The sequence below is a fragment of the Adelges cooleyi genome, unplaced genomic scaffold (assembly GCF_023614345.1).
Source record: "Adelges cooleyi isolate 19-005CV unplaced genomic scaffold, UGA_ACOO_1.1 ACOO_flye_CR_arks_rails_tigmint_CR_PRNA_247, whole genome shotgun sequence".
Taxonomy (NCBI): domain Eukaryota; kingdom Metazoa; phylum Arthropoda; class Insecta; order Hemiptera; family Adelgidae; genus Adelges; species Adelges cooleyi.
The window spans coordinates 3834756-3860131 of NW_026095912.1; the positions used below are offsets into that span (position 1 = coordinate 3834756).

Genomic DNA, 25376 nt, shown 5'->3' on the forward strand with positions numbered 1-25376 from the left:
ATTTGCTATATTAAGTAAACAATTTAAATATATGTTTCTATTGTTATTGCTACCACAGTCACGGTGATGTGTTTTATTTGCATTTATGATAGACTACAGCATTTATGATAGACATTTGGCTCATCACACAGCCTGTGTAATGAGCCAAATGTCTATCTGGGAATAATTTCTAAAGCATAATGCTTTTATAGTCTAAGTAGTGACGATCAACGGTCACACCTAGATGGCATCTACCCAATTGTACGGCCTGCGTTTAAATCTGATAGTGCTTTAGTACACAAACGCACATGAAATTTGTACACAAAACCGGTACCAATTAAAATTTGAATATTAATGGTAGTTATAACATTGAAATAGATGCCGCAGAGATCGGAAACAATTCAAAACAATTAAACAAATAATATTTCTATAACAAATGACTGACGATTTCTGTGGAAAAAATCCGATCGTAGTTGAAAAACCGTGTAATATAACATTTATAATATAATGTACATGAAAAATATGATAATTGTTCTTTTCTACAATCAACCTTTATATTGTTACTCTGTTTAGCAGAAATTTGTACAGGAAAATTTAAAATTCAACGTCACGAAAACAAACCAATACCAAATGCATATTTAATCATTCGTTCGAAGGTTTTTTTCAAAAAAAAATCCGTATGTTAACTGATATTCCTGTTGTTATTGCTACCGCATAAGATATGATCACAATTAAACGAATTTGCTACATGCAATGCAACTGTAGATTGATCTTGAAGTGATCGACTATAAAACTATTAGGTGATGGTCATTTAGCGGTTTAGTCCAAGTTCTAACGTTATTTGTCCACGGTCGATCTACTGTTCAACACTGTTTGAACATATAGTAATACATACAACCAGCAAGATGCTTCGACACAATATCATGATTTTGATTTATATTGAAATGATAACGGCACCAGCCACCAAACCTCCGACGTACTATCCAAATCTCCCAATGGTAATGCAAAAATTACCCGTTTTATCAATACAGGGTGATTAAGGAATTTCTAAATAAAAGTTCCATTCTTTTAACTAGTTTTGGTAACTATTATTTTGTCCTAAATTATGTTCTTCATCCTCTATTTGTTTACTAATAATTTATTTTTTTACCCAGTTGTATTTTATTATTTTGTTTATTTATTTCTTCTAATTACTTTTACTCTATTCCCTTACTGGTGTCAAATAAATATTGTTTTATTGCGCGCTACCTGGCTGTGATACAACATCTGTTTTGTTTCAAAATGAAAAAAAAAATGTATTCGGTCATTAAAAAAACAAAAAGATTTAAGTACAGTTATTTCCATGTATAATACTACATTATAATCCATTTTATTCACACAAAGAAATATCAAAATAATGAAATTTTAAGTTTCTTCCGATATGCGGAGCACCACAGAACGACATAACTATAAACAAACATAGATTTTAATATGTTCATAAAATGTTGAATAAAAAATATAATTTATCTGTCATCAGTATATTTCCAAATTTTATTATGGTTAGGTAATAAAAATTATCCAGAAAATGAGGTTTGAAATTTTAAAACGGTTTATTGTCTACAATTACTGAACTCAAATATCCTGCACCCAATAGTCTACTTAAATATATAACCTGTAACTGTATTGAAGGAGTGGAAAAAACGGGATTAAAGTTAAGAGAAGTTATCACTTTTGGTGATTATAATGTGACTACGAAAAATTATAATAATATGTACTTCTTATGAAGTTGAAATAATAATGACTATCAAGCCGCTAACTTGGCCAATGACAATGTATATTTATAGTTTTAATTTTTAATCGGTATAAATATCAATAGAAAATAGCCATCTTTAGAACAAACAAAATGTTGGAAAATAAGAAAAGAAATGTCCAACTGTATGCGAATTTAAGGATAATTACTAATATGTATATAACTTGACGTGTTTCTAAAATTTACATTGTTTTGCGCTATCTATTTTAATCAATGATAATATTATATTATCATGTCCAAGAAAAAAAAATGTGTTATTTGATTTGTGTTGTGTAAAACGTACATTGTTTAGAAACATCATGTGCCGTTTTTTTAATACACTGTATCCATTGAACTCAATATATTATGGAACGCGTATTGGCTGTAGTCGGCTGTTTATGGAAACGTCTACTTAGTAGAAGGCTGCCATTTTGTGAAAAGTTATTGTTTTGTCCATAATATCTATTGTTTTTTCTATGATTCAAATATATTATATATGACGGGGTTACCATCCCTAACCTAACTTTTTTATATGTATCATGGAAAAGTAACATAGGTAGCATTTTTACTTCCTATGAAATTGACACACAAAATGGCTCGGGACATTTTTCAATCTGAATAAGAGTAGAGAAAGGTGGGTAAAGCGGTCACCTTAAGGGAATTTATCGACTCAAACTTAGATTTTTTAATTTTTTTGTCTACTCACTAAGGGAATGTATACTTTGAGTTGTTAGACATCATTATTTGCATTAGAATTAAATTTTAGCTAATGATTTAATTAAGTTAAATTTGAACTTGTTAAATTGTTTAATTAAAATTTTTTTTTTTGTTTCAAATAGATTTTTATATAGTAGCCCTATAGTTTTATAAAATTGTATGTATTATTATAATATTCGCCGCATGGGTATCACAACATTTACTAACAACAACAATAATGCAAAAGAGGAAGTACCTTTTGATTACATATGTTTTATTAGAGAAATACAAAATTAATTTAGAAACATTCGATTGTGTTTAGCGTCAAATCGGGCTATGCTCAGAAGATCATTAAATTCAATTTGATAATTACAATACAATAATAAGATTATTTTATTGTAATGTGTTAATAAGATTAAGCGTTCCGAAGTTTAACCTAAGAGTCATTCTTCGTTTTAAATTAGTCACTTTAATCAAAACTGCAGCTATCTACTATGAATCAATAAACAACATTTTAACAATCTGTAATGTCATAGGCGATAAAGTTGATTTTGTTTATCGTAATTTAAATTATATTGAACGTGTTTCATGATAATGAAAGAAGCTGGGTGCAGTTTACCTAAAACAAGGTAATTTAAGCGCAGTTTACGTGCCTGCGTTTTAATCTGACAGTGTTTTAGGTAATTATGATATTGAAAAAAAAACCGCAGATATCGGTAACAATAGTAAAAACAATTAATCAAATATTTCCATAAAAAATGACTTTTATGGAAAAAAACCGGTCGTAGTTGAAAAACCGTGTAATAAAACATTTATATTTTATTGTACATGAAAAACATGATAATTATTCTTTTCTACATCAACCTTAATATTATTACACTGCTTAGCGGAAATTATTACAGGAACCTCTATAAAACTAAACGACGTGAAAACAAACCGATCCGATGAATCGATAACGATGCGTACTATTAAAACAATTTTGTTATTTATTCGATATGACTTTATTTCAAAAAATGCAATTATCTGTACGCTAACTGATATTTCTATTGTTATTGCTACCGCATTTGCGGTTATGTGTTTTGTTTGCATTTATATGTTTCCGAAATCCTTGATTTAACGACTAGGCCGTAAGATATGATCACAGTTATACGAATTTGGTAACTGCAATTTTCAACTGTAGATTGATCTTAAAATGATCGTCTGTAAAACTATTAGCTGATGGTCAATTGGCTGTTTAGTCCAAGTTCCAACGTTAGGTATTAGTCCACGATCGCTCTACTGTCGATCGACCCGATTCGTTCAACACTGTTTGAGTAATATACATACAACTAGCAAGATGATTGGACACAATATCATGATTTTGATTTGTATTGAAATGATCACGGCACCAGCAACAAAACCACCGACGTACTATCCAAATCTCCCAATGGTAATGCAAAAATCGCCCGTTTTATCAATACAGAGTAATTATTTTAGAATAAGACACTCAATATGTATTAAATAAATTACAATTTTCTAGTGTCTTTCTTAAAACATTTTTGTTATTATATATGTTATTTTTCAATATCATAAAATGACTGAATATCTTTCTTTTTTAGTATATTCCTAAGCTCTACTTACTTTTGAAACACATATATATGTCTACTCTCAAATTTTAAATTAAAAATTGATAGAGCTTTGAAATAAAGTAAAAAAAGTAAACTTTGAATATTGCCTAATAGTGTAAAACAAAATAAACTAAAGAGTCATCAAAAAGAAAAAGTTTTTCGGCCGAGTCTGCAACCACAAAATAGCATTTTCATGTCTCGTTGAAGTACCGAATAAATTTAGAGTAGTGGGGGAATTATAGATAATAATATACCTAGTATATTAAGAAGCAGTAACAATAATTATAGTGTTTAATATCTGGCTTAAAACAATTCATAGAGCCCTTAAACTATTCATAGAGCCATATATTTGAGCCCTTAAACTATTTTTAATTTATCATTTAGTTCTAATTTGAACGTTTAACGTACAACATATCTCTTATCTCATATATCTTACCCTTATCTTCTAGCCCCTATCTCCCACCCCAATCATTATTCCCACCCCAACCCCCATCTCCGTGTGATAACGCTTTTTTCGTTATTAATTTTTGGTCACACTTTTTTCAAATGTCAAAAATACACGATTGCAATTTTTAAAGAGCAAATTTAAGAATTTTTATTAATGGATCACCCTGTATTAACCAATAGAAAATAACCATGTTCAAAATCGTTTTAGGGCGAATATAAATTTAAAATAAAGGCTGCCAGTGTCTGTGAGCACTTTGAACATGCTAAGTTACAGATAAACTTCTACGTAAGTAGGACAAATGCTACTACATATGTAATGAAGGGCAATTTTACATATTTAATTCCATTTGACGATTCTATGTCCGTAAGTACTTTTGTTTTTTTTTTAATAATAATTTAATTTTTTTTAAATGTATATTTTTTATATTTGAACATTTAAGCTTCGACGGGTATCGTTTTTGTTACTTTTACTATCTAAAATTACAAGTTCTTTTATGATGTTTAATAATTTTGATATGTATAATAAATGTAATGATTCATTACGTACATTCTAAAGAGCGACTGTTTAAAATAACATATTACTATCACTTTAATTGAAATTTAAAGAATTTATATTAGCACTATAAATCATCTATAAATTCGCCTCGAAGCGTATTTTTAAAGTGATTTTATATTACATTCAGTGATAATCAGTCAGGTAGACAAGTAAACTCCCCTCTCCACCATGGTCCTACCTTAATATACTGTTTTTTTAAAATATATATTTTAAAGCTGTTTATACTTTACAGCTTACCCTGAGTTTTGCTAAAAGAGGCTCTATTGGAGGTTGGGCTGAAAATTTTCACATTTACTCGACGCCCAAAGCTTGTTCGAAATTGAATTGGATAATGGGAAGTATATTTTCTGTTTTAAAGAAACAATTTAATTGGACTGGCTGCCCAATAAAACCGGTAATCTTGAACAGATATTTATAATTGAAATATTATCAATTTCATGTGGAATATAAACGTGGTGTACAATTATTAATTCTTATATAATTTTCATACACAGGGAGTTTATGCGACGTCTGAAATCGACATGGAAAAGTTTAAGGATAATAATTTTCCAAAGGTATTTTTCTACGGTGAATATAAATTGAAAATTAGCATCACTAGCAGTATTGGCGAAACACTTGGTTGTAGCAATTATTATGTGGATATTTTACGTCCATGGGAAGTTTAGATGTCACCATAATATTTTGACCGAATGCAACAAAACAAGAAAACACAAAATAAAATTACAATATTCATAAATGAAACAGCTGATGGCATTTTAGTTTAAAATTAGTCGTAATAAATGTTTATAGTTAATTAGGCTGAGAACATTAAGCAAAACATACAATTGAATTTTACAATGATTTTATACCAAGTACTACTTTGGAAACTGAAAATGTTGTCGATAGTTCTGTAGAATCAAGTGAAAATTTAAAAGTAAATTTTGGTCAGTTTGATAAAGGATGATGCGGTTGTCTATCACATTTATTTAAATATAACCTACACATTAAACACAGCATTATTTTATTTATATTTATCATTAAAATCTCTCTCCTGCACTCAAGTAAATTGTGAACGTTCATTTTTAAAATTATTAAAAATAGTAAAAATGGATTGACACATTTAAGTGCCTAGTACAATCAAGAAAGAATGATTAGAATCTTTAATGTTTAATCAGTGTAGATGGTTAGTTAGGTATCGTTTCAGATACGATTCAATGAATTTCACGGTACTAATTGTAAGTAAGTAGGTACATTACTAGTTTTTTAAAAATTCTTTTGGTTTTATTACACCAAAAATATTTGTTATAATTTATAACTAATAGAAGTCATTGATATATTTACATTAAAGGTTTAAACATTTATTTTTTTACCTAATTACTATTTTTTAGATTTATTCCATAACTTTTCCGTTATATCAAAATTCTATTAATCTCAGGTTTTTTTTTTTTAATTTGTGCTAACCATTTGCAAAAATAAAATAATTTATGCTACAGTTAATACTGTATCGTCTTAGATTAAAAGTAAATTAGTTTGGAAAATTTTACCGTTCAACTTGTTACTTGTACCGTACAAAGCCGTTTTTTTGTAATAATAAAATTGATCATAAAGCCGTATTTTAAATAAAAAATTGAATAAGGTAGCAACAAAATAATAATGGTAACAAAAGGCAAATATCCTAACGCTGTATCTACTTTGTGTAGATGAGCTGTTTTTAAATATATGCTTTGTTCAATTTTTTGTTTCTTATTAATGAGAAAAAAAATGGGGAAAGACAGAGACTATTGGCTCGTCAATCTCAATTTTTAGCTATCATAAAAACCTTAAAATTTAATACATTGTAAAATAAGATGACTGAACAAGGTTTGAATGTTCTTTCATACAAGTTATGTATCAGTAACTAAGATTTAGCGATTTTACACAGTTTTGTTGTATCTGTTACAATCACTTTTTTATGATGCATTTGTGTAAAAAAATTTATCTACAAATGAAAAGAATACGCTTGATAAATTTGGTTGTAAACAATTAAATATTCACAATCAGGAATCATCAGGAAATCTTTCATAAACAACCAAAATTTAACAAAAATTATTTTTAAAAAAAAATGTTTATTTTGAAGTTACATGTTAAGCGTATCTCTCTTTTCTATTTGCCGCATGGCTTTCTTTCTCATTCGCTTAATTTTGGCTGGATTTTTAATCTGAAACACAAGTTGTTTAATAATTTAGTAAAATATAATAAAAAAATCGAACAATGTCTTTATCAAGTAAGAGAATACATTTCAAAAACTCTTAAGGGTTAATATTAATTTTGTTTGCATTTAAATAAAACAACACATATCTAAAAACCTCTTAATAAATTGTAAAATTGTAAATTAAAACTAAAAAATATCAAACATTTCTATTCAAAACAAATAAAAAAGTTTTACTAAAATTATTAATTTGGCAAGAACAATTTTTAAAATAATCACACTTATTAGGTTGGTTATAAAAAAATAGATAAAAAAGTTTTGTAAGACACATTGCCAATCTTGAAATTGGCAATGTAAAAATATAAAAAGATACATAAAAGATATCGATGGTTACACGGCAAAAGGGTCTAAGCGACATTTTCCATAGTTTTCAGGAGCAAACATTTTTTAGTGTTTTTATCCAAATTTTTTTAAATAGCAATAACCAGAATAAATTCTTGAATATATTATTATTATGTATAACATTAGAATTTATTCAGGTTATTGCTATTTAAAAAAAAAATTATATAAAATCTCTAAAAAATGTTTGCTCCTGAAAACTATGGAAAATGTCGCTTAGACCCTTTTGCCGTGTAACCTTTGATATATAGATTTATATAAGATATATAAAAATATAAAATAGATATATAAAAAGTTTAATTCATTTCTTTTTTTATTATTAGCATTATTTATGTACCTAAAAAACAATATAAAATATAATAAACTAGTTCAATAAGTTTTTTAACCATAGTAATAAAATACCCAAATTATTGAAAGTGTTTAAATGTAAATAAAAACAATAACAGATAGATTAATTCATACCACTTGAACTATTTCTGATTTCTTCTGATTTTCCGCACGGCGTTTAATATTCTCACGCCGCCTTTCTTTTCTCGCTTCGTTTTCAGCGTTTCTCTCGTTAATTAAGGCTCTTGACAGTTCTCTCGTTTTTTTTATATCTGCTCTCAAATGTTGTTTACGCTCGAAAGACAGCTTGAGGCCTTTTGTTTTGTTAATAGAAGAAAACCTAAAAATCGTTATTCAACTATAATTATCATATCTGAAAAATACATTTAAGTGAGCCGCAACTATTGGGAGGGCGTAGGACGTTTTCGTTGTCCACTATTTTTGGAGGCTTAGAGCCAACTCTGAACGTTTGAAAATAATATGTGTAGCTTGCAAGGAAATGTGTGATAGGTACGTCCGGTTGTACCCAAGTTGCGGCACACAATGTTTTGTAAAATATTATCATAACGCTGAATTACTTGGTTTTTGGCGTTTTCCAAAATCTTCCAGACTTTGGCATGCCGCGTACCGATTTGTCCTGTTCTGCCATATCTATTTGCTTTAAAATTTAAATTAACTTATTACTTACTTAACTTATTGTTCACTCGACGTATCTCACGTAAGTCGTCAACAGTAAAAACTAAAAACACGTGCCAAACAATATAATCATCGCGTTAAGTGATAACATCACTTTATCAGTCAAAACATTCTTATCAATATTAGATAACTGATATGATGACGTTATCATATTTTGGTAAACCTTAGTCTTTTTCTTTACTTTTCATTGACACTCTAGTCTCTAATTCTCTTCTTTGTAGTATTTTACCGGTAGAATGTAAAATAAAGTATAGTAAATAAGACGGTTTGTATAGATCCTTAGGAAAACTCATATGTTTTGCAAACGGTAGGTACGTCGTCTGCGTATCGTTTGGATAATTTTGGAGATTAATTTTAGACTATAAGTACAACCACATAATTAATTGGGGACTGTTATTAATAAATATTGGTTTACAAATAGATCTCCTTAGAACAGCTGTTGTTTGTTTGATGATTACTGGCTGGCTCTATAGTTGTGTACTTTGTGTATTTTAATAGCTGTTTGGATTTACATTTGTAAAATCATTCATATTCGACAACAATTATCATGGTCAAAATATAATTAATTGACATCCTTATTTCCAAGTATACACCTATATAGTAATCTATTATCAATAATCAATTATACAATTTATAACTAACCTTACTCATGTGTTAATTACAGTGATTATCTGTACGATTCATTATTATCTTTTCGACTATAGCTATTTAAAGTTATTATTATGATTCACAGATTCAACCAGCTATTATGATTTCTTTATTTTATCGTTATTTACTGTATAATATTTATTTATTAATTGAAGGATTTTTAAATTTCTGAATCTACATAATTTTTTAACACAGCATTAGTAATAAAAAAAAGCTGACTGACCCAAATAAGTAAAATTGGTGTGATTTGTTTTTGTATTCATATCCTAGGTTTTTTTTAATATTGAATAGCATGTTACACAATGTTTGATTACATCTATTAATGAGCACTCAAAGTAAATGTAATTTACAAGCAACTAAAAAAATATTTTTAAAACAATTATTCCAAGTTATGAACCAGTCTCATTTGTATTTATGATTATTAGTTATATTGCTAGTTACGTCAAATTAAGTAGAACGGTTAACCATTTAAATAATTCATTAGAAGAATTAGATAATTAATATGGTGTAAAGATGTGTACAGTAACCAATTCTTCTGTAACTAATTACAATACAGCAAAGTAGATACAATGACTCTTCATAAGTCTGTCAACTAAATTGTCAAAAGCACTTGTTGTTTAAATAATAAAGTAGGTAAATGTTGTGATAATCCGTAAGGTGTGGTTGTTTATGTTGAAATTTGTAAATTTATCGAATTTGTGATAAATACAGATTGTAAACAATGTCTGGTCAATGTACTTATTGACCAAGTTATTTAAGTTGCTGGTAACGTAAATAGTTTTTGTGCGTGTCCAATAGACATGGTTCATGTTGGTTATTAAAATATTATTGTATTATGTAATGTTGCATAATAATATAGTTAATAATGATTTTATGTATTACATATTTGATTTATTTATTATTTTTTTTTTTTTTAACAAAAAGAACAATTTACTTTTTTAACAGAGCCAAACTAATATTTTTATACTTAATGTCTTAAATATCAATAAGTTTAATTAATTTTTATCAAGTTAATCCTTCATTGTGTTTTTTTAGCTCCTTAGAACATGATAGAGTAATAAAACCATCGCTACTCATGCTCGAAGTTTAAAGTTGCTTAATACTTGCATTGAAAAAATAATAGTTTTTACATTGTAGGCCTTAACATAATTGTCTTACAATAATTTCCTTAATTATAAAAATAATGAAGACATTCGGATTTCATTTCACCCAACTTTATTAATAATATTTCAACTGAAACAATATCAAGTTATGTAATTGCCAATCAGTATAGTTAATGAACCACTCGTTTATCGGTGATTATAACTTAACAGATATCAGATTCCTATTGGTTGTGTTATTTAATACAAATAATTCATTCTCTCTTAAACTATCCTAATCTCTAGAAACATTATCTCTAAAATTAAAACTGAACAATTGAATAATTATAATATGAAATGTCAAATTTTATTTGTGAATAATATTACAAAACTATTAGTGTTTAATAAAACAAACAAAAAGCAGAAAATCGACTGCTATAGCCTTAATATTTTATAGTGTAATACACTATAAATCATATTATACCTATATGGTGTATTTATAGTGCATAAATTGTTTTAAATGTACTTTAATTGTACAATATCCAAAATATTATGCAAAAAATGACTTAGATTATTTTGTAAAAAATCGTAAACTCGTATAAAAAATATATATACACAATAATTTGGCCTATATTATTACAATAAAAAAGTTTTTCTTTAATTTTAAAATTTTGCAAATGTTTTAAAGATTTTTATTTAACTGGTAGGTACTAATTATCTTTTAAAAAAAACAGATTGTGTCGCGATCTCTTACAAATATAATAATAATTATGCTTACATTAAAAAAAAATAAAAAATATAACAAAATAATAAAAAAAAAAAATCAAATAAAGTGTTGCTTTTGGGTGGCTTCCTAATCAAGTCTATTATAGTTCTATTATACACCATAATCTTATCTTACAAACATACCTATTGTGCGTTGTGTGTAGAGATTGTTTTCCTCAAATAAAAATAAAAAATAATCGAAATTTATCTTAAATACTTTTCAGAATTTTGTCGTATATAATATTCATGCACATTGTATAAAACAAATATTTGAATAGTATTTTAGATACTTTACGCCTACTATACCTACAGGTACTTAAAAAAATAATTTTTATGACACTAAATAATATTACATGACGTGCATACCCACAAAACGTGTGTCATGTGTAGTTTATTTTATTAGGTAGGTGCCTGAATACTGTTTGTATATACTGGCCAATATTTTCTATACCTAGATTAACATTACCTATAACGCGTAGGTACTGTTGGAAGTCCTAACCACTGAAATAATATGGTGAAATCACATTGTTAAACGGATACAGTACCCATGTTCCCTTTATAGAGAGTCCTGTAGGATTTACCTATATAACAGACACCCAAACGGCTTTCTCGTTTTTAGGTAGGTATTTCAATAGATAAACAGATATTCCTAGGAACCGTAGAAATAAAACAAGATGTCAAAACTTCATCCCCAAACAATTTAAAAAAAAAAACCCGGTTTGGGGTAGTTTCGAGACAGTTATACTAGTTTGTAAAATTGTCTACAATTAATTTCGAATTTATTTTAAATTATTCCCTAAATTTAGAACTGACTTCAGAATACAAATTTAGAGTTAATGGTAGTTTTGTTTGGACACAAAAGAAAATTAGAAAATTCTAATTTTTATTTGGTAAGTTATTGTTATAACATTGAAAGCATTATAATAATGAAAAAGTTATGTGCTATTCAATGTGATATCTTTGTAGTGTTCCACTCTCGTAATTTTCCAGGTTTATAAAAAATTCTAGTTTTTTTTACAAAATAATCAAATAATCTTATTTGTTTGACGAATCTTATCCACGTTATCCCATAGAGTAGTAGTTCAATGACTTTTAGCTCCACTTGAAAGTTGAAAGACCCTCCTATTGCTGCTACAACCGTAATGTTATCTAACCAGTTAATATTATTTAGGCATGTAAAATCTTAAATAAAATTCACTTATATAGATATATATTTATATGTATATAGGTGTGAGTGTGTGTATTTCTATAATGTCTACTACCTATATTATGTGTTAATTAGTGATTATAATCTGCGGTTCTCACGCATGTTATATTTCAGTGTATGCAACATCTAATTAAAATTAAATAAATTATATTTTATACATAACTGCCGATTATTAGATTTTTTTATCTAGGCATAGCCTGTTTTAATTTTAAAAAAAATATATTTGAAAATAATCTCCCTGCGAAATAACCAGATGGGATTCTACTGATTTCAACAATAAATTATTGAATATTATTTTTTGTTGTGAGCAAACAATTTCTAAACAATTGAAAAATAGTATTTACATTTCGTTTAAATAGGCCACTTCAGCATTCTTAAAATTATTTTATAATTTGTTACAAATTATAATTTCTACATACTACAAATAAAAGGAATAGGCAACAGTATTTGGTTGGGTTATCTGGTAAATGCCCATTTGCTCATGTACATATTTGTTCAGTGTTATAACAATACAAATAATAGATATAAATGATTACACCACAAGTTGTGTTTTAAAACTGCGTTTCATGCTTTTGACCCCGAAATGTTTGTCAATTGACCCGAAGACCGGAGAACGGGTCAATTGTCAAATTGGTTTCGTCGTTTAATTTAATAGGTTTTTATGAATTATATATTATGTTTATCTATATCGAACCGCACAATCGGTTTGATTTATTAAAATAACAATACATAATAAGACGGGTATAATATTTGTACAAGTACAAGAAATCTATTCAGAGATGATCGAAGTACTTAACTGTTGGCTGGTGTTTGAACTATGAAACACAAAAAGTAGTATGTACAACTAATAGTAATATTAAAATAAATATAAAGAGCGTATATTATGTATTGTATTTAAACATTTACATATTGACATGATATATTCTTTTTCACAAAATACAGGGATCTAGGAATTACAAAAATTCACGTCATACGAAATAGTCATAGATTTAAAGTTTACATAGTAAAAAAAAAGTACACATTCCAACATTTGATATTATAAGAAATACAATTTTAGTACATAAGAGAGGGTACCTATAGCCTCTCCCTTCGACCCTCCTTATATGAACCCCTGAATTGCTATGAATAATATGTGAAATAATAATTAAATTTTCCATTTTTTTTCGATCAATTTTTTCGGCACGTTAGTTTAATTATTCCATTGTAATTTGTAAAAGAAAAAAATACTAGTATTAGAACCATTACTAGTATTTTCAATGTACCACCCCCACCCCTCCCCCGACATTTTTTCGTGTTCCGTACATTTTATATTATTATATCGGAGCCCAAGTATGCGGTATTGTTTTTTTTTTGTTTTGACACAATTTGTGGTAATTTATTATTATTCATTATTACCGAGGCGCGGCATAGCGCTGATCATTGATAAGAGACTACGGCTGTTGCTGATAACGCGGCATCGGCATCGTTGACCGTGGGATTTTGGGAACCAATGAACCGTCTCTTATCACCCGCCGCCGCCGCCGCCTGGCCAAACGCGCATTGCCGCATTACGGTCCCGTGATTATTGCATGTGCCATATATATATATATATATGCTTGTGTATAACACAGTAGTAATAATGTACAGTGGAATTATAGCAACTACGCTCCGACGTTCACATTTCACGTTTCAGCATACTACGGGTTCTATATAATAATAATAATATAAATTATAATCTATATATCTATATATATATATATGCGTTTCGGGCTTCGAGTCTGTTGCCGCCGCGTTGTTGAATCATTTCCCACGTAGTGCGCGCACACCGCCGCATCGCACGCACATATGTTTTTTCCGTTTGAAAAATAATAATAATATGTACAATGCAGATAAACGCGATAACAACAAATAATAATAATCGAATTGTAACATAAAAAAATATATATGTATATACACCTATACATATAGAATTTTATTATTATTATTATTATTTTTTTACATCATTAATCGCTTCTTTTTTTTTCAATTTTGTTATCACAACAACCATTTTTTTTTTTTAATATACCCATATATAATAATATAATATAAAAATTATTATATATTGTAATATATTATTTTTATTACCGTATAGTTCGTTTTTTCGTTTTTTTTTTGCTGTTTTTCAAACGACCGTCCGGTCCGGATCGTTTATTCTGCCGACAAGAGGAGAGTGTTTGTTTTTTTTCGAATATTGTCCTTCGTTTGTTTGTACTTTCTGTTTTTTTTTTCTAAAATTTTTTTAACGCGATAATAATTACAAAAATACATTATACATAACAATCATGAAAAAACACGGTCGACCCGTCATCTTTCGTCGATACCGTTGTCATTAAAATTAGTATCTAATCGGCGAAAACGACGGTCGGGTTAGGTTCAGCCACTGGCTTTGTGTGTTTACATTATGTTAAATTTGAAATATTAATAATATACCAATTATTAATATCTCTGTCAGCCGCTCGGCCGCCTAGAATAACGAAAAGCCACCGACCTGTACCTGCTGGAAAAGAAGAATTAACAAAATAACCCCAATGACAAGAGCTGTCCGACCAACTACGCTTTGACGACGTTTCATCATCGTTCCACGTCTGTGATACAAGTTTTTATACGTTTCGATTTTCCACTCTCTTGTTAATTTTTTTTTGAGAAATAAGTTGTTTTCTTTCCGTGGAAAAAAATTGTCTACCGTCTTCCCTCTACGACGTATCGCCAGCCGAATTACCATTTACAAAAACCGAGTTTGCAGCACTCACTTTGTAGTCTGTCGTCTATTTATATAAATATATATATATATATATATATATGTCTTCTGTTTGGTTCACCGGTCGCCTACAACAAATATCGTAATATGTCTGTCAAAGATGGACCCGTCGTCAAAATGGATGTGGACTGCCCGTCGAGCCTGAAGCGATCTAACAGCGCTCCAATGATCAACGACATTAATAACACAATCACTGCATCATCAGGCACTCCGTTGTCTAGGTAATACACACTGTAATTCATAAGTACCGCTCATTGTTTATGTATTTCAAAACTAATATTTTTATTCGTACGGTTTGTTTTTACAACCCGAGTGCAATCATTTTAAAAATAATGGGTGCTTTTACTACATGTGTATTATTACTGTCTTAACTAGTGGCAAAGCGTCATAAGAGACGACAGCATAATGATGTCTACCCACATAGAAAGTGGGAAAAAGAAAACAAATATTTATATTTGTACAACAATTTTTAGTTGAGATAATTTTTACTAGTCATTGCGACTCTTAAGACTTACCATTTTGCCACTGATCATACCTATTTGTTTGCCTAATAGTTGTTTTACTTTTGTTACAGAGAAAATCAATGTAATGTATTTCTTAAAACTGTACAACCTCGGTTCCGTAGATTTAGTACGAGTGGGAGTCCAAATATAATTCCTCATGTAAGTTATTATATTGTGTACGAATACCTACTTAAATTTATTTTACTAACAACCTTAAGATTACAGTACCCTTATAATTATTTAATAATTCATAATGAATACACATATAACCAGTAGGCACAATTTACAATTTCATAACTAACTAAAACCGTCTCTTTAACTAGCTAAAACAAACATTAACTATTGAAATTTTCAAAATAATTATAATAAATACAAAAGTGATAAATGTAACTTGTAATAGTACGTTGCTATTGTATTATGTATATATTTTGAGTAATTGGTTTTATGTTATTGTTTTATTAAATAATTCATCAACTTTATATTTTTTATATTATGCTTAGAAAACACATTTTTATTGTAATAATACTTTAAGATTATGTATGTGTATTGTAGTTAACAAAAAATACATAATATATTAAATTACTATTTTTTTTGAAAATGGTTTAACATAATTACATTTTTTTATTTCAGACTTCTCCAAAATTAGTGCACCGAGTTAATCAGTTGCGACAAGAAGAAACTATCGACTTGATTAACCGTGAAGTGGCTCATGAGAGAGAAATACACTCGGCAATGCAAATATCACAATCTTGGGAAGATCTCTCAATCATGATAGATTCGCCTTCAAAAGTAATTAATATAGTTAAGTCAAACTTAGTTGAAATTGTATAAAAAAGGTTTACATAAAACATAATTTTAAACAAACTTTTATTATTATTATTATTTTTAATATATTTAGACAAAAACAAAAATAATAATAATAACTTGTATAAAAGAATTATCTAAATAAAAACCATAAATTATTAAATCATTATTTCAAAAAATAATTTTAAGTAACATTTTATTTTAATCAGTCAATATAGCATAAAAATTGTATTTGAAATAAATTAACATTTTTTACAAATGATTATGTTGATCGACGTGAACTGTATATTATATGATATTTTATGAGGTTTACATAAATTATTAGTTATCATAAAAAATAAAATAAAACTGTTCATTTTTAGGTAGATGGGGATGGACAATATGGAAAACCTACCGGCAGATCTAATCTGTACGATCCTTTGCATTTAAATTTATCTATGGCCTCAGCTCCGTCTTCACCATCACCGACCAGGTCAATGAGGCATTGCGTTTCACCGTCGTTATTTAAGCCGAGCCTGTCGCCAAGTCCTACTCGTAAAACATTTACTTCGGGGTAAATTAATATTAAAAAAAAAAAATATGATCTTTGTCTTTAAATCATTTTGGTTCAAAGTAAAGATTTGCTTACGCCTTACAGTGCAAAGAAAAAAATTCGTAAGTTATAATTTCTGCTAAATCAAATCGAAATAAGTTTTTTCCATCTGGTTTTCTTGTTATTGAACTTGTTTAAAATAACTTATCGGATTTCTGTTTGTATACATTTTGTGTGTAAAAAAAAAATTTCTCTCGTTTTTTTTTATCAAATAATGTAAAAGAGTAGTTTCTTCATTTTTTTTTTTTTGGGGGGGGGGAGGATTTTTGTCAGTTTCTCTATCGTAGTCTTAATTCATGTCATAGCTGTTAATTAATTTTAAAAAATAGTTTAACAATGTTAATACGTTGATGATAACATTGTCAAACACAGTTGTATCCATAATCAGGTCAAATCTATCAAAGATAAATGATGTGGATAATTTACTTAATTTTGAATACGACGTATATTGCTTTCTTTCTTTTTCGCCATCAATACTTTAATTTTCTTGTATTTAATTAGGTCAGTCGATTTTTTGTTTTATTTAATAGCGAAATGCATTAAAGTCTTATACAAATTTAAAGTTTCCAGTAAAAATAAAACTGTTTTAAATATTGTCTTAAATAAACAAAATTTATATTTTTTCTGTTTGTTGGAAATTACTTAACTTGTTCCAAAATCAAGTTTAGATTAAATGATAAACAAAACTTGTCTATAAGCTGTACATTTTTATTGATTGTTTACCAAAGATTATTTGTTGTTATAATTTTCAATTCAGCGTTGAATTATGTTCTGTATAAATGACAAGTTCTTTGTTGGTTTAATTCTATCAGATATTGTACAGGCCATAGCAAGATGTTACAATAACCGTATCCGAATAGAATTTTCTGGATAAAATTTTTTGTGTGTATATTTTTTTTTTTTTTTACGGTTCTGGAACAGATTTAGGTGTTTAATTAAAAAATTTAATTATTCAATTACTTGTTGGTTCATTAGTCACAAATTGGTTTGATATCTTACTGGAGTATTTAACTTAATTAAATAGGCCTAGCGGATTTAGTGGTATGTCGTTGTTTTTTTTTTTTTAATTGACCATTTTATCATCTTGGTATTAATACTTAAAATTACTAAAACTGTATCGGCCTATCAGCTACCTAGCTTTTAAAATGGTAATTTTACGTATAAGACTAGCTATTTCTTTACACGTCCTATTTTGTTATTTGTAGTTGACATAAAATTTTATAAACACTTTAAAAGTGTTTGCACATCATTGTTGATTGGATAAAACCTCAATTAAGTTTTTGTTTTTTTAAATTTGTCTATACCGACCAACCCATTAGAAAATACAAAAATTTGCCATGCGTATTCTTGTAACGTAATTGTGTACAATCGTTTTACTAATTCAAATACCTTTTTATATTGTCTAATTTTAATAAATCAGCTTAAATTGTTGTCTAATAAATTAAAAAAAAAAAAAAAATGACAATTATTATCAAACTGTTTTCTTATGTATGTATTATATTATCGCTAAAATTTTAGTCGAAGCCTGAGCCCTATATCGATGCGACCCAGCTCTCTGGGACCGGTGAAGAGAAAGTGCGAAATGGACGATTACGAACCGATAACGAAGAAATGGGGTTTACTGATTACCAACACTAGGTGAGTGATAGCTATAATATTATATTTTGTTTGTTGTCTCGTCGATTAACATCTAAATTAATTTGTTTTATTTTTTAATTTAGACCCGAACCGATGCAAGTGTCTGGTCTTGTTCCTACAACGATGGATGCTACCTTAGTCACTGAATCCATATGCAGTAGTAGTGGCGACTCATCCAATAGTAACCATTCTTTTTCGTTTAGGCCGCTGCAAACACTCATGGACGAATCAAAAACAAACTCCCAATAACTTATTACGATAAATTATATACCTACCCGTATGAGTTTTTATCATCTCTATTAACGCAATAGATATTTCCCCCGTATTTTTAATGTTGAACCATTATTATGATTTTGTTTTTTGGCTATTATTATTATTATAATTATTATTATTATTATTATTATTATTATAACCATGATTATTATTATAATATTATCATTATTGTCATGACGCTTGTTTAATAAAAAAAAAAAAAAAAATCTAGACGTAACGCGAATAAAATTGTTGTTGTTGACTAGTCCGTCGTTGTACATAATATTACTGTTATATATATATAAACTAGTGTTTTAAAATGAACTTGTTTTCAATCGAAAACAAATTTTGATCTAACCAAATTATTGTAACGAACAAAATAACCGTACGCGACCGATTCATCTGCATTCGAATTATATTTAATTTATAAAATCGTCTCTCGACATTTTTAATTTGTTAGAAAATTACATATATATTTGTTTACTGTGATGTGTGATAAGTTCAGTAAGTTGAAGTTTATATAGGTTTTACATAATATTGCTGAAGTCATATAACATTTGTAAAACAAAACACAACCGGCATGTGTCGTTTTTTTTTTTTTTAAATTACTGTTCTTTTTTTCACTTGATTAAAACCGTCACAAACATTGTAGTTAAATAATAATTATATAGGTATAATCCTGTATTATATAACTGCTAGGTTTTTGATTTTTTTTTTTTTAACATAATACTTATGACCAGAATTTTGTTGTTGTTTATTTTTTTTTTTTACTCAAATGACATAACTGTATTAATTAATTACATTTACTTACCAATACTGTGAAATGTTAATCAGTAATGGGTTTACATTAGTTTTTTCCCCCCACAAAGACTGCTGTGAATGTTAATTTAATTTTTTTTTGCATTACCTACATAATACTGTGTTAACTATTTAGTTAAACAGCTTACCGTTGGCAATAAACAAACGGACTCGAGCGACAGCTGTTATAAATATAAATGTTAAATCACTCCATGTTTTTCTAGTGCAATAAAAAACCGTTTTGAAAAATGATGTACTTATATATTTTTTTATTTTCATAAAGTTATTATCTAAAAACCTAAGTACTGCTAGAACATTTTTTTTTAAATTTTCCTTCATTTTGTTACCAGTATAAATGTAATAAAAACACTTTTGTATACAGATGAAACATTTTTTTTTAACTCGAATAAAATTATTCATTTAGGTCTCTTAAAACATTTAAAGATTATTATTTTAAATTTAATAATTATCATTATAAAATACAGTTCCTTTTTAGTATCATAAGACTACCTCATATTGTAATATAACCGAATAATAACTTAATTATTACTATAGCTATTAAAAAAAACATAAAAACGAGTTACTACATTGGTATTTTTATACAAAAGTTGTATTTTTTTTTCTAACAAAAAACATACTTTTTTAATTTTAAAGCAGTTTTTAAAGATTTTATTCACGTTTAAAAAAAAATTGTTTGATGATATAGTTGCTCTTTTGAGTATTTTTCAGAGAATTTTAATCCGCGGACCGCGACCAAATAATAATGTATACAATTTGTTAATATATTGAAACAAAATTTGGAAACACAGTAAACAAGCACCAAAAATGAGTTAAAAATTGTTTTTCAGAAATTAATAATTATTTTCTATGTTTCTAATGGTTGGTTTATGATATATTTTGTCAGTCTTAGACTTTAACCGTCTGTTTTAGCCTCTGTTCGAAAAACCTCGTCAAGATTGAACGATTGAGCTGTTGCTGTTATGAATATTTTCATTTTTTAATGCTTTATATTTTAATCTAATCAAATCAGTATGCGCGGGCTTGGGCTTAATGATATGAATAATATCGTTGAGTAAAAATTGTAGAATCTAATCCTACTTGATAATATTTATGTGTCCTTGAAATAATTATTGCACACATATTGTAACTAATTGTAATCTAAGCTAGTCACGTCATCATAAGTTGAAATAAAAAATGTAAATAATAATTGTCCACTTGTAAACGGAAATCCATATCAACAATATTATTAATAAGTCATCCATTTTTGACCTGAATAAACACAGAAACAGGCAAAATACTACTTTACTTTTGGTAGAATGAAAATACAAATTAGTACGATAACGATGTTTTAGAAGTTATTGTTCTCAATTCACATTTTTTTTGTTTAAAACTATAAATTAATTTTATAAACATAAACAAATTGATTCAATACAGCTAATAAACGTGCCTAGTTTAACTTGGGCAAGTCTACTTAATGTAATAACTGTGATTCAATCTGACGTTTGCCAGCCGCGAATACACCTGTCACTTTTGATCTAAACGAAAAAGAAGAAAATCGCACAAAGCTGACGTTAATCGTGCTCGAGAAATGTGTGTGTCCTAAAGAGAGAATCATATTGCGGACAAAGCAGAGGTAACTTATGCGATGTGAGGGTTTTTTTTTTTGGCTTTTGTTATATATTTTTTGAAAATAATTTTATTTTAAATCCGTTTTAAATTTTGATCACAATATCGTTTTTTCGGGCGTTAAGTAATGGCAAGTATTCGGTTATATATACTGTCTTATATAACCGAATCGTACGGTCCGGTTACGCGTTGGATGTTGTCGGCGTGCAGTCTCCGGACCGTCTGCACCACCATGTCGTCGAAATCGGTTTCCAACAGGAACTTCAGCAGGTACTTCATGCCCTTTTCGGCGTCCCCGTTACCGAAACAATACTCGGCGTTTATCAGACACTTCAGCCCGTACGGGTAACCGTCCCGGCTGTGCAACAGGGTGGACAGCTGACAGACCCTGTGTATTCCGGCGGTGGTCATGCCGGCCGACGTGTGTTGGCCGCCGTCGTCGTCGTCGTCCACGTCGTCCACGTCGTAGTCGTCGCCTCGGACGTTGTCGCGGTCGTCGTCGTCGCTGTACTCCGATTCGCTGTCTCCCGTCGAGGCGTCCAAAACCGTCGGCCTGGACGCCGTCCAATCGTCCGGGCGGTTGTACGCGCGCTCTTTGAACACGTCCGCCAGCGTCTCGGAAGCGTCCGGCGTCCACGTTTCGGCAGCGGCGGTGGCCGGCACTCGTTTCTTCGGCGCACGGTGGCCGCCGGCTTTGTCGGCCGTCAGATACCGTATGCCGCCGAACAACAGGGTCACGGCCAGCTGCAAAATGATTTCCAAGCTGCTTTCGAACACGGTGGGCGGTATGAGACAGTTAAAAGAAGAGTCCATATTGTTTTCTTAATTTTTATATGTCTTGTTGAATTTATCGTTCTCGTTTCTTCTTGTATGTGTTGATGTTTCTCCTCTCCTAGTTATTAAAAAAAAAAAAATAAAAATAATAACACCATAGTGTGTGTGCTAGGCGCCAGCGAGTGGTTGTTTGGTCGTTAACGATTGTTTTTTAACAGTTACTTTCGAAAACGGTATATTCTCTTTGGCCAGTATTGGTGTGTGACTTAGTACACCCAGATTTTTAAGAAAAACCCAATATTTTCAAAGACATTGGACCGTAAACGTGTCTTATACCGGTGCTACGCTTATAACTATGTGACGGATGTATGTCATGATGTCATACTAACTTAATCATATTTAAGTTAATAATAATTTTGCAGTTACTAAACAGTTAATAGACGTTGTAATACTTCTAAACATTTCACATTTTAGTCACACGGCAAAATTGTAGTACATTTAAAAATAAACGATATCACATAAGATAAAAATCACTGTAGTAATATAGTTGAGGACGAATTGAATCTGATTTTGAACAACAGCCATACACACAAGGTAAATATAAAGAGGGAGGGGGCTATATCTCAAGCACCTCCCTTATGTACTTTATAAATATACATTTTTTTTTTACTATCTACTATTTTTATACTTTTTAATCTAATCACCAGCCACTCGAATTTTAATAGGTACATAAATCGTTTCTGATCTAACAGATAACTAGACACACTACAGTTAATTAGTTAGCTTGGAAAATATTTTCTTAAACCTAGGTATGAATTCTGATAGCTAGTTATAGGTACTATGAATTATAACGACATTACTTTAAGACACTATGCGTTGGCCCGACACCTTCTCGGAATCGCTGTGCACTGACTTCCACATACCGTGGACGGCGTGTAGGATTAGGAGATTAATTCGACCAATATAATAATCTACCCATATAATATAGGTACTACGTTTGAAAAAGTTTTGTTCCCCATAGGAACACCATACCAGACATATAGCCGACTGATCTCTAAACATTTCTTTCTGTTTACCATTGCTTACCAAGCCCGTGAAGTAAGCAATACCAGATAACAGCAAGCTTTTAGTGATATTTAATTTACTTAAAGTTTAATTAACTTATATATAGCAGATTAATAAATCAATAGATCAAATGTATACAAAACTGACCACATAAAAATCATGAAAGAATTTTATATGCAGTTTTACTAGGTATTACAGTAATTTATTACTGCAAAATGGAAAATGCTTTAAATACTAAAAATAAATAGTGTAAAAAACCGACTGCAAAAGTTAAAACAAATTTGAAATTATATTAGTAATTTTGTAAATTACCCGATTAAATTACAAGTTATATGTAATGACATAGTTTATCCGATTAACGGATGGTTTAAGAATTTTTTAATTTTTAACACCCGTATAAATTATATATTTGAAAAAAAATTCAAAATTTGTTACAACAATATTTATTAACCAATATCGTTTAAAATCTAAATGGTTATTTTCCACTGCAATTTGGAGTCTATGCAACACTTCTGCATTACTTCTAATGCAATTTCCATCTCTTTTCAATTTTTGGTTATTAAAGCGATGTGGTCTGCGAATCTAAGCATTTTCAAACCAATATATGGTTTAATTATTGTTATTACTTTTCCAAAAAAAAGTATAATTCGTTTCTGACACGAAAACACAGTTTAAGTATTATTCATTGAAATAAGAAGAAACCATATTATTTTGATGTGATGTTTTGTAGGCTTGTTCAAACAGTTACCTGATAGTCATATACCATTTGCACTAAATAAGAAATTTATCCAAAACAAAAAACATGTCGTTACCATTGACCTAGATATATTGTTTTAATTGTCTAAAATTTAAACAAAAAAACATTAATAATTTCTATTACTAACGATAGTCCTCCAGTCTATTTCTCAAAATGCTAATAACACCATAAATATTTATACAAAACTTGGTTTTTTACTGGATATTTATGATATATCTAATAAATATTAAAAGAATATACCTATAATATTTTTTTTTTATTCTATCTAGAACGACTTTTTCTCAACGTGTGCAGAACTCTGTACAGAGGCCCAAATTTAGGTTTCCAATTGAAGTACTGGGTGTAAAAACAGAATTATTTATCATTGTTTTTGGCGTTTTATTTTTCTCGGGTTCGTATCGAAGTGAATAACATATGAGTAATAGCCCACACAAAAACAATTTTACAAACTTGGAATTTAGCACACGATAACGTGTTGAAAAGTAATATGAAATCAAAGTACTTTTCAAATTAAAATATGTAGGATTAATTTTCGTACTCTGAATTGTTCTTACAAAAATCTTACTTAAGCCAACCCGATACCAATGTGATTGTGGCCAGCCAGAATATGTTTCTCCACAACTCTCGCTCTCTCACGACACATACAATATAATATATATATATATATTATATATACCTGGTCTCACTAGAAACCAGGCTAAAAAATTGTAAAATAAAATTAAACGAAATAAAATCAGCCCGCGCCACACTGTGTCCTTAAATGAAACTCCCATTTACCAATGCTCTCAAATTAAATATTTAGGCTTAATATTTAACGAGCTCCTAACCTGGTCACCACATTTAAAAGAAAAACGCGAAATAATAGCATTTTTGTAGCTTTTATAATTATTGGATACACTTAAGCTGGTGTTATTTTACAATATTATAAAACTATTACTAAACATTTACCTTTTCTATTTTTGTTTTCACAGCTCGGTATTTTTACAGAAGCGTAGTGCCAGCAGAAATAATAATATTTCACTCCACCCTTCCTCTCGTTCTAAAATTTAATGTTTAATAACTCCCAAAGTAATTAGCCAAAACTGGTTATCGACCGGTAAACTATTCAGAAAATAATTCTCAGTTTAAATAGTAAATTAAATATGTACACAAGTTACTGTTTAAGTTTTTAAAAGTTGATAGGCTTATAGAAAATAATAATAAAAAAAAAGGTTAATGTTTAGTATTTTTACAATATTGTAAAATATGATAACCAAAAATGTTTTCAAAAAAGAAATACTACAAAATTGCAATTAATCTAAAGCGTACTTGTTCCATCTTTAAACCATGACGAAAACATTCGGTTTGAGTTCAATAACATTTTTTTAAATTAATTTTAAAAATACCCATTGCTGCTTTGTGTTTTGCTCAATTTAAAAATATTTAAAACGGCAGAGACCATAAGAGATGG

At 28.9% G+C, this 25376-nt stretch overlaps 3 protein-coding genes across 4 annotated transcripts; 2 read left to right on the forward strand and 1 right to left on the reverse strand.

Moving 5' to 3' along the window:
• The first annotated feature begins 3746 nt into the window (after positions 1-3746).
• On the forward strand, positions 3747-6005 carry LOC126836878 (uncharacterized). Its single transcript, XM_050570551.1, has 4 exons — positions 3747-3872; positions 4706-4861; positions 5286-5447; positions 5548-6005. Exons 1-4 carry the CDS (start codon positions 3780-3782, stop codon positions 5716-5718), a joined length of 582 nt encoding a protein of 193 aa, XP_050426508.1. The 5' UTR covers positions 3747-3779; the 3' UTR covers positions 5719-6005.
• A 1115-nt stretch (positions 6006-7120) lies between these two features.
• On the reverse strand, positions 7121-8704 carry LOC126836754 (coiled-coil domain-containing protein 86). Its single transcript, XM_050570379.1, has 3 exons — positions 8525-8704; positions 8082-8286; positions 7121-7229 (listed from the first exon to the last, which is right to left on the reverse strand). Exons 1-3 carry the CDS (start codon positions 8593-8595, stop codon positions 7149-7151), a joined length of 357 nt encoding a protein of 118 aa, XP_050426336.1. The 5' UTR covers positions 8596-8704; the 3' UTR covers positions 7121-7148.
• A 5387-nt stretch (positions 8705-14091) lies between these two features.
• LOC126836431 (P2R1A-PPP2R2A-interacting phosphatase regulator 1) lies at positions 14092-19956 on the forward strand. 2 transcript variants are annotated; one of them, XM_050569806.1, is made up of 6 exons: positions 14092-15338; positions 15692-15779; positions 16251-16421; positions 16787-16977; positions 18535-18654; positions 18738-19956. In XM_050569806.1, exons 1-6 carry the CDS (start codon positions 15205-15207, stop codon positions 18901-18903), a joined length of 870 nt encoding a protein of 289 aa, XP_050425763.1. In that variant the 5' UTR covers positions 14092-15204; the 3' UTR covers positions 18904-19956. The 2 variants fall into 2 exon arrangements, with proteins under 2 accessions (XP_050425763.1, XP_050425764.1); XM_050569807.1 differs by having other exon boundaries at positions 14350-15338; positions 16251-16409.
• Positions 19957-25376: the final 5420 nt, after the last annotated feature.